The sequence below is a fragment of the Nematolebias whitei genome, chromosome 8 (genome assembly GCF_014905685.2).
Source record: "Nematolebias whitei isolate Nwh7 chromosome 8, NemWhi1, whole genome shotgun sequence".
Classification (NCBI taxonomy): Eukaryota; Metazoa; Chordata; class Actinopteri; order Cyprinodontiformes; family Rivulidae; genus Nematolebias; species Nematolebias whitei.
In genome coordinates this window covers 39,472,307-39,488,267 of record NC_056505.1, presented here as the reverse complement: position 1 = coordinate 39,488,267, position 15,961 = coordinate 39,472,307, and the positions used below count along the sequence as shown (strand labels likewise).

Here is a 15,961-nt window from a genome sequence, read left to right as displayed (position 1 = left end):
TCTGCGGCAGGAACAGGAACGGAATCTTCTGCGGCAGGAACAGGAACAGAATATTCTGTGGCAGGAGCAGGAACGGGATCTTCTGCGGCAGGAACAGGAACGGAGTCTTCTGCGGCAGGAACGGAAACAGGAACTTCTGCGGCAGGAACTGAATCTTCTGCGGCAGGAACGGAGTCTTCTGTGGCAGGAACAGGAACAGAATCTTCTGCGGCAGGAATGGAGTCTTCTGCGGCAGAAACAGGAACAGAATCTTCTGCGGCAGGAACGGAGTCTTCTGCGGCAGGAACAGGAACAGAATCTTCTGCGGCAGGAACGGAGTCTTCTGCGGCAGGAACAGGAATAGAATCTTCTGCAGCAGGAACAGGATCCTCCTGGACCCCCTCGGAACAGGAGAGGTGAGGAGCGTCCGACGGGACCCCCTCGGAAGAGGAGAGGTGAGGAGCGTCTGTCTGGACCTCCTCGGAACAGGAGAGGTGGGGAGCGTCTGTCTGGACCCCCTCGGAACAGGAGAGGTGAAGAGCGTCTGTCTGGACCCCCTCGGAACAGGAGAGGTGAAGAGCATCCGATGGGATCCCCTCGGAACAGGAGAGGTGAGAAGCATCTGTCTGGACCTCCTTGGAACAGGAGAGGTGAGGAGCGTCTGTCTGGACCCCCTCAGAGCAGGAGAAGTGAGGAGCGTCCACCTGGACCCTCTCGGAGCAGGAGAGGTGAGGATCCACCTCGGGGGCTGCGTGCAGCGTGGGATCCACCTCGGGGGCTGCGTGCAGCATGGGATCCACCTCGGGGGCTGCGTGCAGCATGGGATCCACCTCGGGGGCTGCGTGCAGCGTGGGAACCATCTCGGGGGCTGCATGCAGCGTGGGAACCACCTCGGGGGCTGCGTGCAGCGTGGGAACCACCTCGGGGGGCTGCGTGCAGGGTGGGAACCACCTCGGGGGCTGCGTGAAGCGTGGGAACCACCTCGGGGGCTGCATGAAGCATGGGTTCAGAGATGGCAGTGACTACAGGGGTTTTTAAAGTCCCTATCTTTGTTAGTAATAGATTATACTCAGGAAGCCGTACAAGACCAGGAATAGGTAATACAAAATCTTCCATCTGAGACAACACGATGTCGATGGAAGCCGGGCTATTTTTAGCTGAACGGAATAAATCTAGTAAAGTTTGGTTTATTTGCATAATTTCTTCGGATGAAAATGAGAATAAGAAGGGAATGTCTCTATGTGGGGGTGTGGTGACGGGTACCGCCCCCACCGGAAACCTGGAAGGTGAGGTGGTGGAACACGCCCCCACGGAGTCACTGGGAAAACGCTCGAGAGGTACGGTCAGGCTGGGTCGGACAGCCACGGCGCTGTGTGGCGGTGAGAGGCCGGATTCCGCCCCCACCAGGAACCTGGAAGGTGAGGCGATGGAACCCGCCCCTGTGGCGTCAAGTGGACCGGACTCACCGAACCGAACAGGAGTAGACCGGAGCTCCCGCGGGACGTTGGATCTCGCCCCCACCGGAAACCTGGGAGGTGAGGCGGCGGATCCCGCTCCCACAGAAACACCGGAACCAGCTCTAAAATTCTGCTCAGCCGACGAGACCGGGCCGGTTGCCGCAGACTGCCTCCGGAACCGTTTTCTGCAACTATGGCGGCAGTGGGACGGCAGAAGGACAGGGACCGAGTGGAGCTCGTCCATCCATGGCTCGTGGAGGGAAAAAGAAAAAAGGTGAGTTTGCCGAGAGAGACCCTGCCCGCTGGGTTCTGGTTTGGTCGCGTCGTAATGTCAGGATTTTCTAGGCAGGAGCGAACACAGTAGTGCAGACAGGGACTCAACTCAGCAGAATACAAAAATAGGTATTTAATGATAAATAAAGATACAAAATAACAGGCTGACGGGACAGCAAAACTTACATAAACAGGAAGATAAGACTCGGGAAACTCAGGAGGACTTGGAAGACTCAGGGAACTCGGAAGACTCAGGGGAACACAGGAGACCCAACGAGTACGATGCGACAATGAACAAGACTGACAGACGGCTTATATACAGTGACAAGACGAGACGTGATTACGAACAGCTGGGACGAGATAAGGGTGGCACTAATTGAACTAACTAGAGAGCACTAGGGAACACAGACACAAACTGGGCCACAAAAAGGTACCATCCTTACAAAGATTTCTGAATAAAAGCATAAAATTTTAATCCAATGTCAGTCCAGTTCAGTTGCTTTAAATGTCTTCTGTAGGGCCATTTGCTATGTTGCAGTGGGAGCATAAACGATTAACATACATTCCACATGCAGCAAAAAAGTTAAATCATGAATATAAAGTACAGCTGTATATAAATACAAAGACAGCAGACATAGAGTCAAGCTTAAAATATAATAGAAAACAGACATCCTTCTGGAGTTCAACAGGGAAATGGTAAATGGTAAAAAACAAAAAAAAAAACAATAAATAAGTTTATATCTGTTGGTTTTGACAAATGGAAGCCTGATTTTTTTTTTTAAAGTACCAGATAGAAGACACAGGAACGGTTGGTGTAAAGATGACTTCAGTGAGACAACATGAATTCGACCTTCCCGCAGAACTGTCCTTAAAAAAATGTTGTACTTGAAGTTACCAAATTTAAATTTAGCAGAAGTTGTTAGTTCTTTATTAATCTTTTGTGACTGCGATGTTAGCCCTAAAGTAGAGTGGCTTAACTTCCATTGACATAATATTTAAAATGTGATATTCATACAAAGTATTGCGTCTGGCTTATGAGTGTCTGTGGAATCTTTCCTCAGTGGTGATCATGTGTGCTGGAGCAGAGAGAATTCGAGAGATAATGCTCATGGCTCACAAACAGCAGCTGACCAATGGAAGTTACATGTTTTTTAACGTTGATCTCTTCAACGCCTCCTCTTATGGTAAGTTCACATCTAATTATTTTATTGTGTTTTACTAATTAATCTATATGTATTATATTACATGTTCACAGTCTTGTGGATGATTTAGTTTCATTGTATGTACATTTTATCCATCCACACATTTTGTGATGTTTTGAATCTGTTATATGACATGCTCATGTTATTTACCTTTTTCTATATAAATGTGGTCATTAGAGTAATATTAATAATTCTCTTTAACCATTATTTTCTAAACAGAACTATTGACACTCTCAGTCCCACATACTGACACTTTAGTTAGCAGTTAACCTAAAAATAATTCCTCATAGCTCTGACATTGGGCAGCACAGTGGCACAACTGGTAGAGCTGCTGCCTCTCAGCGAGCAGGTCCCTGGTTCAAACCCTGGCCCAGGGGCCTTTCTGGGTGGAGTTTACATGTTCTCTCTGTGCATGCGTGGGTTTTCTCCGGGTACTCCTGTTTCCTCCCACAGACCAAAAACATGCATGTTAGGCTGTTTGGTAACTCTAAAATTGTCCCTAGGTGTGAGTGAGAGATTGAATGGTTGTCTCGTTTGTCTCCATTTGGCCCTGTGATGGACTTGCGACCCGTCCAGGGTGTACCCCGCCCCTCGCACAGTGATTGCTGGACATGGGCACCAGCGACCCCCGTGACCCAAAATGGAAGAAGCGGGTAAAGATAATGGATGGATGGATAGCTCTGATATGTTTGACGACTAGTTGGTGACCCAAAATTACAAACATTTGCAAGGAAATAGTAAAATTCTTTGTTGCAGAATATTAAAGGTTTACAACTGAATGAGCAGTGAGCTGTGCAGTTGCATTTTGTGAGGCCATATTTCAAAACAATTTATTTTTGAGTGCCTGACTTGTTAAACTGCATCCGTCCCTGCCCAAGTTCTGCCCTAATGTTTAAGATTTATTCTACTGGAGTACACTGTGGAAAGATAGCCAGAGTCAGACCACATTTTAATAAATAATTTTTACCATCTGCATAGGCCTGTCGTGATAAATTATAAATCAGTTAATCGCATGATGAATGAAAATTATCGACCTCATTTTCATATATCAGCTTTATCATTTCTTGTCTCTCTTTCTACTGAAGACATTGGATGGCAAAGGCTCAACTCTGGTGCTCTTCACTGACACACCCCCCCCCCCCCCCTTCTTTATTCTCTGTAAAATCTGTTTTAACTGTCCAAAATTGCGTTTTTGGATCGTTAAAAGCAGCTAAGCTGAGAAGCTAAGCTATGAGCTAAGCTAACAGGCCGACCTCTGGAAAAAACCTTCGTCTTGTCAAAGCTCCAAAATTCACGGTTGAAACTTGTGCCTTCATGTAGAAAGTTGTTCTTCTCTGCAAAAAGAAGCCGAGAACTTGTTTTTCTGGGTTTTTTTTTATTAAAAGCTTTGTGTGAAAAATGCTAGGCTAAAGAGCTCAAATCACCGAGAGTCTGCCATGTCACCATGTCTGCACAGTTATGTCAAGGGCCCTCCCTCCCATTTTTCATAAAGAGACACTGCTCAACTATCCATCCTTTGTATCCTGATGCATGCTCAATAATCCAGGTAGAAAAATCTAAAAAAGTTACATCTGGTCCTCTGGATATTAAATAAAAACAAAACAAAAAAATTGTAGAAATGTTTCGGCTTTCATCCGTAAGACTTCCTCCGTCTGAGGTGCTGTATTCAGCTCAGTCTTATAAATGGCACCTTCTCAGAGTGGATCAACCAGTTTTGCTGCCGACAACCAAAACCAGCTGATCACATAAACAAGGACCATCAGCCTAACGATGGATCATTAGCACACTGATGGCTGTTTACTATTCACAGGCGGCTGAGTGATACTAGCAATAACAGCATTGTAAGAGGGGGACAGTTGAACACAGAGGCCTCCATCCCTGTTTAATGATGAACGGTTTCTTTTCACCCCTCCCTGGGCTGCCACCTTACCGTGGTGGAGGGGTTTGAGTGTCCCAATGATCCTAGGAGCTACGCTGTCAGGGGCTTTACGCCCCTAGTAGGGTCACCCATGGCAGACAGGTCCTAGGTGAGGGACCAGACAAAGTGCAGCCCAAAGACCCCGATGAAGAGGAAAAATAAATGGACTTAATATTCCCTTGCCCAGACGTGGGTCATTGGGGCCCCACTCTGGAGCCAGGCCTGGAGGTGGGGCACGCGGGCGAGCATCTGGTGGCAGGGCTTTTACCCATGGAGCTTGGCCGGGCACAGCCCGAAGAGGAGATGTGGGTCCCCCTTCCCATGGGCTCACCACCTGTGAGAAGGGCCAAAGGGGTCGGGTGCAATGTGGGATGGGTGGTGGCAGAGGGCGGGGACCCTGGCGGTCTGATCCTCGGCTACAGAAGCTGGCTATTGGGACGTGGAATGTCACCTCACTGGTGGGGAATGAGCCTGAGCTGGTGTGTGAGGCTGAGAGATTCCGGCTAGAAATAGTCGGACTCACCTCTACGCATGGCTCTGGCTCTGGAACCAGTTTCCTTGAGAAGGGCTGGACACTCTTCCACTCTGGAGTTGCCCCTGGTGAGAGGCACCGAGCAGGAGTGGGCATACTTATTGCCCCCCAACTTGGTGCCTGTGTGTTGGGGTTCACCCCAGTGAATGAGAGGGTGGCCTCCCTCCGCCTACATGTGGGGGGACGCGTTCTGACTGTCGTTTGTGCTTATATACCAAATGGCAGTTCAGATAATCCACCTTTTTAGAGTCCTTGGAGGGGGTACTGGAAAGTGCACCTCCTGGGGACTCCCTTGTTCTGCTGGGGGACTTCAATGCTCATGTGGGCAATGACAGTGAGACCTGGAGGGGTGTGGTTGGGAGGAACAGCCCCCCTGATCTGAACCCGAGTGGTGTTCTGTTGTTGGACTTCTGTGCTCGTCATGGATTGTCAATAATGAACATCTTGTTCAAGCATAAGGGTGTCCATATGTGCTCTTGGCACCAGGACACTCTAGGCTGCAGTTCGATGATTGACTTTGTCATTGTCTCATCTGATCTGCGGCCACACGTCTTGGACACTCGGGTGAAGAGAGGGGTGGAGCTGTCCACTGATCACTACCTGGTGGTGAGTTGGCTCCGATGGTGGGGGAGGATGCCGGTCAGACCTGGCAGACCCAAATGTATTGTGAGGGTTTGCTGGGAACGTCTGGTAGAGTTGCCTGTGAGAGGGAGTTTTAACTCCAACCTCTGGAAGAACTTCGAACATGTTCCGGGGGAGGTGGGGGACATTGAGTCTGAGTGGACCATGTTTCGTGCCTCTATTGTTGAGGCGGCCTACTGGAGCTGCGGCTGCAAGGTTGTCGGTGCCTGTCGCGGCAGCAACCCTCGAACCCGATGATGGACACCGTTGGTGAGGGACGCTGTCAGGCTGAAGAAGGAGTCCTATCGGGCCTTTTTGGCCTGTGGGACCCCGGAAGCAGCTGATGGGTACCGGCAGTCCAAGCGACATGCGGCTCGGATGGTCGCTGAGGAAAACTCGGGCATGGGAGGAGTTCGGAGAGGCCATTGAGAATGACTTCCGCATGGCTTCAAGGCGATTCTGGTCCACCATCCGGCGTTTCGGGGGGGAAAGCGGCTCGCCACCAACACTGTTTATAGTAGGAGTGGTGTGCTGCTGACCTCAACTCGGGATGTTGTGGGTCGGTGGGCGGAATACTTTGAAGACCTCCTCAATCCCACCGGCACGTTTTCCACTGAGGAAACGGAGCCTGGGGACTCTGTGTTAGGCCCTCCAATCTCTGGTGCTGAGGTCACCGAGGTGGTTAAAAGGCTCCTCGGTGGCAGGGCCCTGGGGGTGGATGAGATTCGCCCAGAGTTCCTTAAGGGTCTGGATGTTGTAGGGTTGTGTTGGCTTACGCGACTCAGCAATATTGCGTGGACATCGGGGGAAGTCCCCCTGGATTGGCAGACCTGGGTGGTGGTCCCCCTATTCAAAAAGGGGGACCGTAGTGTTCCAACTACAGGGGAATCACGCTCTTAAGCCTCACTTTTAAGGTCTATTTGGGGGTTCTGGAGAGGAGGGTCCATCGGATAGTCGAACCTCGGATTCAGGAGGAACAGTGCAGTTTTCGTCCTTGTCGTGGAACACTGGACCAGCTCTACACTCTCAGCAGGGTCCTGGAGGGTGCGTGGGAGTTTGCCCAACCAGTCTACATGTGCTTTGTGGACTTGGAGAAGGCGTTCAACCTTGTCCCTCGGGGAACCCAGTAGGGGATACTCTGGGAGTATGGGGTACCGGGCCCTTTGATACGGGCTGTTAGGTCCCTGTATGACCGGTGTCAGAGCCTGGTCCGCATCGCCGGCAGTAATTTGGGCTTGTTCCCGGTGAAAGTTGGACTCCGCCAAGGTTGCCCTTTGTCACCGATTCTGTTCATAACTTTTATGGACAGAATTTCTAGGTGCAGCCAAGGTGTTGAAGGGATCCGTTTTGGTGGCCTTAGGATTGCGTCTCTGCTTTTTGCAGATGATATGGTCTTATTGGCTTCATCAGATCGTGGTCTACAGCTTTCGCTGGAGTGGTTCGCAGCCAAATGCGATGCGGCCGGGATGAAGATCAGTTCCTCCAAATCCGAGGCCATGGTCCTGAGCCGGAAAAGGGTAGAGTGCCCTCTCTGGGTCAGGGAGGAGGTCCTACCCCAAGTGGAGGAGTTCAAGTATCTTGGGGTCTTGTTCACAAATGAGGGAAAAATGGAGCGTGAGATCGATACGCGGATAGGTGCAGTGTCTTCAGTGAAGTAGGCGCTATACCGGTCTGTCGTGGTGAAGAGAGAGCTGAGTCAAAAGGCGAAGCTCTCAATTTACCAATCGATCTACGTTCCTACCCTCATCTATGGTCACGAGCTTTGGGTTGTGACCAAAAGAATTAGATCTCGGAAACAAGTGGCTGAAATGAGTTTTCTCCGCAGGGTGTCTGGGCTCTCCCTTAGAGATAGTGTGAGAAGTTCAATCATCCAGGAGGGACTCAGAGTAGAGCCGCTGCTTTTCCACGTTTGAAGGAGCCACTTGAGGTGGCTTGGGCATCTATTTAGGATGCCTCCTGGATGCCTCCCTGGTGAGGTTTTCCGGACACGTCCCACCGGAAGAAGGCCCAGAGGAAGACTCAGAACACGCTGGAGGGACTATGTTTCTCGGCTGGCCTGGGAATGCCTCGAGATTCCCCCAGAAGAGCTGACCCAAGTGGCTGGGGAGAGGGAAGTCTGGGCCTCCCTACTTAGGCTGCTACCCCCGCGACCCGACCCCGGATAAGCGGAAGAAAATGGATGGATGGTTTCTTTTAACAATGATGGCCTCCTTTACTCCTCTCTCAAACCATCGTTCCATCCTATCAAGGATGTGAACATCTTCATCCCTGAAAGAGTGACCGCTGGCTTGGAGATGAGTGTAGACTGCAGAATCCTGGTCTGATGATGTTGATCGTCTGTGCTGAGCCATCCTTTTGGCCAGTGGCTGTTTAGTTTCCCCGATGTAAGACGATCACAGCCCTCCTGACACTGAACAGCATACACAATATTACTCTGTGTCGGGGGACTGGATCTTTGGGATGAACCAGTCTTTGCCGTAATGTATTTTGGGGTTGAAAAGCCATTGGGACGTTGTGTTTAGAAAATAAACGTCTCAGTTTCTCTGATACTCCTGCAACATATGGAATGACCACTGGTCTGGATCTGGGTTCCTCCTTTTCACCTGATGGCTGGTTGGAGTCCTGTTTGGGTTTCTTCTCTGCTTTCAGGAAGGTCCAGTTAGGATATCCACATTGCTCTAGAGCCTGTCTTGTGTGGGATTTCTCCTTCTGCCTGGCTCCTGAGTTAAACAAACAGAGTAATATTGTGTATGCTGTTTAGTGTCAGGAGGGCTGTGATCAGTCTTACATCGGGGACAAAGGTCCAGATGTAGGTGCAGGTGTACCTCCTATTGGAAGAAAGAAAGAAAAAACATGTGAAGGATTGCAATAGTTACAAATACAAAAACAGGTTGAGTAGAGTAAGTAAAGACTGTAGCATAGTGGATAAATGTGGTCAATTTGTCCTCCAGCAGTCTAAGCCTATAGCAACATACTAAAGTATAGCTCAGGAAACCCAAGCCAACCCTAACTATAGGATTTATCAAAAAGGAACGACTTAAGCTTAATCTTAAAAGTAGGCAATGTGTCATCCTCAGACAGAAACTGGAATTTGGTTACACATGAGATGAGCCCGATAACTAAGCTTTGCCTCCCATTCTGTTTTTGGAAACTCTAGGAACCACAAGTAAACTTGCAGTCTGAGAGCGAAGTGCTCTGTTAAGAAAATATGGAACAAAAAGATCTATAATTTAAGATGGAGCTAGGTTTTTGAGAGCTTTGTATGTTAGAAGATTTTGAATTTAATTCCTAATTTGACAGGGAGCGAAGCTACAACTGGAGAAACATTATCTCCTACTCACAACAGCATTTTGGATCTGCTTAAAGCGTTGGTTACGTACTGTAACCCCATATTCTATGAGTATAAGCGTAGCCCTTTAAGGCTGTCGCTGATGGTTTATCCCGTTATGCGGAGCATTACACTGAAAAAATTTAGTCCACGCCCACCTGCTGTGTGGGCCCCACCCGGTCCATATAAATTACGTGAAGAGCGGGTAATCGGCTCCCAAATAACTTTTCTTCAGCCATTTAGGAGCCAGTGAGGCCCGATGCTTAAAGGACTACGCTTATACTCATAGAATCTGGGGTTATAGTACATAACCAACGTTCTATTTCGTATAACTTCGCCCTTTAAAGCTGTCGCTGATGGTTTAAGGGCGAAGCAGATGTGGTCCTCGCCTCACTGGGTCCATTCGAACACCGTATGAAGCAGAAGCTTGCCCAAAAAACATCTTGTCACTCAGCTCCCCATGTACGTAATTACGCATTGCGTAATTATGTGTGCCATGCACAGACGCATGTTGTGTAACTATGCGTTCTGAATGCATGAACGCCCCGGAAAAATGTCAACGGGGAGGGAAAATATGCTGAAAAGAGCCATGAACCAACCGGTTACAGCTGAACAGTATGAAGAGATTAGTAATAACAGAACTGATTATTAATCAAATGAACTGATTGGTAAGAATAGTCATGAACTGATTAGTGACAATAGAACCAAAATAACAATCACAACTTGTGACTGATAACGACATCTCACACTGTAAATGCATGTAGAAATGATGTGAGTAAAACGGAGTTCCATGAAACAATAACATTCATTCTGTAACACTAAGGACAGAAAGTGTCATGGAATGGGCCGTCACATCACGTAGATAAAAGTGAATAAATGAGCAGGGTGTTGACCATGCGGACGCAGTGCAAATATCCTGCATTGTCATACCATTATGCAAGGCAGTCGAAGATGCGATACCCCTGGTCGAGTGTGCTCTGAGGTTGACAGGAGGCTCTAAATCTGATGCTCTGTAGGCTTCAGAAATGGCCTCACACAGCCAGTGTGACAAGTGCTGGGTGGATAACGGGCGACCTGCAGGTGCATCTCTATAATGCACAAACAAATGTTGAGTTTGACGCATTGCAGCTGTGCGTGTTATGTAACACGTCAACGCCCGCACCGGACAGAGAAGATGGAAAAACGCCTTTTCTTCTGATTTGTGGGGGGAAGGGAAAAACCCCTCCAACGATATCGCTCTTGATTTAAAAGAGCTTGTGATGTTTTAAGGCATAAAAGCTGGATTTGGTCTTAAATCAGCTGAGCTGCCGTCAGCCTGAATTCTAAGACATGACGGAGCAACAGAGAGGGCAGATAATCACTCACCCTCTTATCGGATGTTAAAGCCAGCAGCAGGGCTGTTTTAAGTGACAAGAATTTAATTGGGACCTGATCTAGAGGCTCAAATGGGGCTTTGATCAGGGCTCGCAGGACCAGCGTTAAAACCCACTGTGGAGCAAGTGGGTGGAACAGACCTGCGTCTCTGTATACCTTTTAAAAAACGCTTCATCAGCGGATGATTAAAAGCTGTTCTGTCTCCGAACCCTTCGTGGCAGGAAGAGATGGCTGCAGCGTACGTTTTAATCATGCTGGACGCCAAATTTCTGTTCATCAGCTGCTGTAGAAAGGACAGCATGCCACCTAGTGGACATGAGATGACCTCTACACCTTTCTCTGTACACCAGCTCTGAAAAACTGTCCACTTTGATGTGTACAGCGCTGTGGTAGATGCAGCACGTGAATCCTGGATTGTGCGCACTACATCGTGTGGGAGACCCATCCTCTCTAAGCGGATCCGCTCAGTGGCCAGACCCACAGGTGCTGGCCTATTTCTGGGTAACTCCTGATCGCTCCTCCTGCCTGGAGGAGAGCATCCTCCCTCCATGGCAGTTTCCATGGGCGCCCCGACAGCAGGCGTTGCAGGACTGGGAACCATGCGTTCACGCGCTCGGGGGCCACCAGGAGGGCTGTCAATCCCACCTCCTGTACTCTGTTCAGGGACCGTAAAATCAGAGGAGGTGGAGGAAATGCATACAGAAGCGTTTTGGGCCATGGGCTGTGGGCAAACGCATCCACCCCCAGCGGTGGTTCATCTCGCGGGCTCAGAGAAAACCAAAGTTGACACTGAGCCCACGTGACGTTGACTGCCCCTGAACATCACATCTGCCCCTTTGTTCAGAACACCGGGTATGTAAACTGCTCTGATGGAGAGCAGATTTTGGTGAGCCCAACACAGTAACTTTCGCGCAATGTGTAACATCTGGGCTGAGCGCACACACCCCTGCCAGTTTATGTACGCAGCAGTCACCTTGTTGTCTGTGTGAATCCAAACGTGTTGATTCTGCAGCACGGGAGCAAAGTGTTGAATCACGTTCAGCACCATGTGGCACTCCAAAACATTTATGTGGGCAGATGTGTGATGGGACCACAGCGCCCCTACTGCTTGAGATAGGCATGTCCCCCCCCAGCCTGACAGCGACGCGTCCGTGAAGACTGGCACGTGTGATGTGGGTCTGCTGACGGGGGCTCCCTCCGACAGAACCAGGGTGTTTCCCCAGTGTCGGAGAGCTGCTCTCACGGAGGGAGGAACAGTGATCATCCGTCTCTTTTGTTTTTCTGGATCCACACGCAGACGCGCAAACCACCTCTGGAGGTGAGCATGTGAAATAAACCCAGTGGGACAACTGTGTGAGCTGATGACATCATTCCTAACAGCTTCATGATGGAAAACAGCTTTTACCACTCTGCCAGGTCTTACATGACGGAGCTGGTCTTTTAAAGGGGCGATTCTCGTTTGTGATAAACGAGCCCTCATGGTGGTTGAGTTAGCTCCACTCCCAGAGAAACAGTTGTCTGGGCCAGGAAAATTGAGCTTTTCTTCCAATTTATGGTGAAGTCCAGATTTAACAGGTGTGATGTCAACACCTGAGCCTGCATCACTGCTTCCTGTCTGGAGCGTGACAGCAGCAGCAGGTCGTCCAGGTAAAACAAAACTCATCCCTGCTCTGTGTAACGGATACAGGGCTGTCTCCACACACTTTGGGAACGTACGAGGCGCGAGAGGATAACTGAACGGCAGCCTGTTGTACTGATACTTCATCCCTTGAAAGGAGAAACGCAGGAATTTTCTGTGTTTTGGGATGATCGGTATGTGAAAATAAGCATCTTTCAGGTCGACGGAAAACAAACCAGTCATTTCTCTGGATGTTGTCCAACAGCTGTCTGGTTGTCAACATGTGGAACGGTTTGTCCATGATCACTTTGTTGAAAGCTGACAAATCCAAAATCGGTCTCATCCCTCCGGTCCGGTTGGGAACCAGGAAGTAACGTGAGTAAAACCCTGTGTTTTTCTCTCCGTTGGGAACTCTGGAGATTACTTCTTTTATCAGAAGCTCTTGGACTTCTGCATTTAGGGATGAGATTTGGTCTGGTGATGACAGGACCGTCTCTAAAATTCCTCCGAACGGAGGGGGTCAGGTTGCAAATTGCAACGTGTAACCTTTGCATAACACCCTGACCATCCATCTGTCTGGCGAGCATGTTTTTAGTCACTCCGCGTAACGTTCGTGGAGTGGACGTGTGTTTAAGTGATACGTAATGTTTTGTACGGATGCCATCCAGTCCACCGCCTTGACCGCTGTCATGTTGCGGGAATGTTTTCCTCGTGACCCAAGGCGAGGCTTTCTCGAAAAGGGCTTTGAACACGCCCGTGTGCTGTGTTCGGACCGCGGACCAACCTTCATGTCTAGGTGGGCCGGTGTGTGCTGAGGCGAAGCGTGGCAGCTGATGATGCCGTGGGGCTGCACATTTGACGCCACTGCGGTGAAAACGCGTGTCACTCCTGCCGCGTGTGGTGTCCTGCGCTGTGTTCGCTTTGAGATCTCGCATCTATGCCTCCATGAGCGGGCGAGCGCTGCAAAGCTGTGAGTGCGACTTCATCTACACCGTGCCGTTTGAGTGAAGACTGCGAGCCCCACGGGAGCACACATTTTCTCTGGTGGGACGCACGCTGCTCTCGCTGGAAGTGAGACTCGTCACTGGGTTCGTTCAGCTGTCTCACGCTTATGCTGCCATGAGCGGCCGAGCGCTGAGACGAGGTGGATGAAGGCTGCCTGCGCCACAGCGGCTCACGTTTGCTTCGATGCGGCGTGTGTCGCTCTTACTTAGAGTGTGGTCCTCCACTGACCCGACCTGCCGTCCCACATTTATGCCGATGTGGGCTGGTGAACGCCTGGGAGCTGTGTGTACACCATCATCAACGCAACGCCGTTTGGGTGAAGAATGTTTGCGTCACGTGAGTGCACGTTTGACACCGCTTGGGTGAGGATCGTGCAGCTCAGGTTGACAACGAGTTATTTCGCTTACCATTGTGAGGTATGAGCGTCTCGTCATGTCTTGGAGCAACGGTGAGTTTAAAAAACCCTTATTAAAGACACCGTCTCGTTATGTGTGGAGGGTGTGTGCGCAGCCGCTGTGACTCCATCCGAGCTTACAGACTGGCTAAAAACAGACACTTGATCATTGAATGATGTTTTATTCAACATTTGTGTCATATTTACACACACCCTCTGCAGACCATCATTCTGAATCTTTTCCCCCATGAGCTCTGGGATTCGTTGGCCCAGGGCGCCGTCTGCTGGGGGTCTCTGGGAAAAACGTTGGACACTCTGTTGCCGGGATGAAGAGGACCGGACGAGCTGAAGCTCAGCGAGACGGCCATGGAACCGTCTTGCCACCGGCTCATTTCGTGTGGAGGGTGTGAGAGAGAGCCACTGTCAGATCATCTGAGCTGACAAACTGGCTAAAAATGGACACTTTCATCATTAAATGATGTTTTACTCCAAACTCGTGTCACCTACACACATTCTCTGCCACAACCGTCAATTGCTCTGCCATTTTTTGTCCTAGAGCGCCATCTGTTGGCGGTCTCAGGGAAACGCTGAAAAACTCCGTCCTTTGGCTGCGATGCGGGCTGGCAGACAGCAAAGAGGCGCACCAGTTGGGGGTGACGTCAGCTGCTCTGCAGACGGAGCGTTGTCTCCTCCCACCTCTGAACATGTACACCAACAGCGTAACGTGTTGTTCGCTGCGGCCGTCTGGAACGCATGCTGGTGAGCTCAGTCGAAGATCGGTGTCACCGTCTGGATTACGCTAACGGGAGGCGCGGGACGCTAGTCCACCTGGACATCTTGCTCCGATGAAGCCTCCGTCAGGCTCGGCTCCAGGGGGCACTGAGGGAAAAACCGCTCGGTGAAAACCCCTCTGCTCTGGTGATGGGCGCGGGCTGTGGGAACCGGGCCCCCAATCTACCAGGAAAACCGGCTGTGGCCTCGTCCCGTAGGATGCCCTGTTGGGAAAAACGAGGCCAGATGGGGTCAGGACGGTGAGCCTGAAAAGGAGCCTAGAAAAAAATCCCTCCCGCCGGATCATCCGAACTGGCAGGAAAAGGCGCGGGACGTAAAAAAGGTCTCTTCATGTCAGCCACTCCTGGGTGACGCGGGCAACCCCAGAGGGTGCTGTCGGCTGGGAGCGGTGTGATTGCCAATGCGAAACGAGGTGGGATGAGGTGAGCATTCGCTCAGCCCCCCTCCACCGACACTACACTCTCCAGGAGGGAATGAGCCCCGGGGGGGCGCTGCTGACGCTGCCTGTCCCAGAGGAACCATCCGATTCGCTCCGGGGGTCGACGATAAGAGGAAAATTACAAGATGGTGTTGTCCAGCGTGTAGCGACCTGTCACTGAGAAATACTCCTCGGTGCTTACCTTGAAACAAGACTGCTCGTCAGCTTCTCCTTGGGGAGGAGAGCTCACCGGACGACCGGAGGTCGATGTGACTGGCCAAGCATTCTTAACAAAGGTTGGTCATCTACACAACTTTCCTTCTTCGTTCTTTTGACAGTGCTATTAGCTCGCTGAAGAAAAATGGGAGCTGATTACCCGCTCTTCACGTAATTTATACGGACCGGGTGGGGCCAACACAGCAGGTGGGCGTGGACTAAATGTTTTCAGTGTAATGCTCCGCATAACGGGATAAACCATCAGCGACAGCCTTAAAGGGCGAAGCTTATATGAAATAGAACTTAAAGTTTGTGGACACCCATAAAGTAAACAATTGCAACCTACAGTAGATGTGATAAATGCATGGACCAATTTTTCTGCATTGTTTTTGGTCAAGATGTTTCTAATCTTAGGGAGTGCAGGTGGAGGAAAGTGGTTTTGGCAATATTTTTAATGTGGGGGTTAAAAGACATATCTTGATGAAAAATAACCAAGGTTTTTAACGTTAGAACTGGAGGCCAAATTAATGCCATCTGGAGAAAGTGAAACACAACATTTATTCCTAAGATGCTCAGGTCCAAAAACAAAACCTCCGTCTTGTAAGAAAATAAAATTTTGGGTCATCCAATTTTTTTTTACATTTTTAAGACATGATTGTAACTTAAGTAACCAATTGAATTCATTGGGTTTCATGGACAAATATAACTGAGTATCAGCATACCAATGAAAATGTATTCCATGCTGTTTAATAACTTTACCTAATGGAAGCATATATATATATATATATATATATATATATATATATATATATATATATATATATATATATATAT

At 49.6% G+C, this 15,961-nt stretch overlaps 1 protein-coding gene across 1 annotated transcript in view; it reads left to right on the top strand.

Annotated features, from left to right (window-relative positions):
- The window catches only part of npr3 (natriuretic peptide receptor 3), a 91,522-nt gene that overhangs the window by 48,310 nt on the left and 27,251 nt on the right, over window positions 1-15,961 (top strand). Inside the window, exon 2 of the mRNA XM_037680738.1 lies at window positions 2,771-2,893. Within this exon, the coding sequence (XP_037536666.1) occupies window positions 2,771-2,893 (123 nt within the window). The remainder of the gene's footprint in view (window positions 1-2,770; window positions 2,894-15,961) is intronic.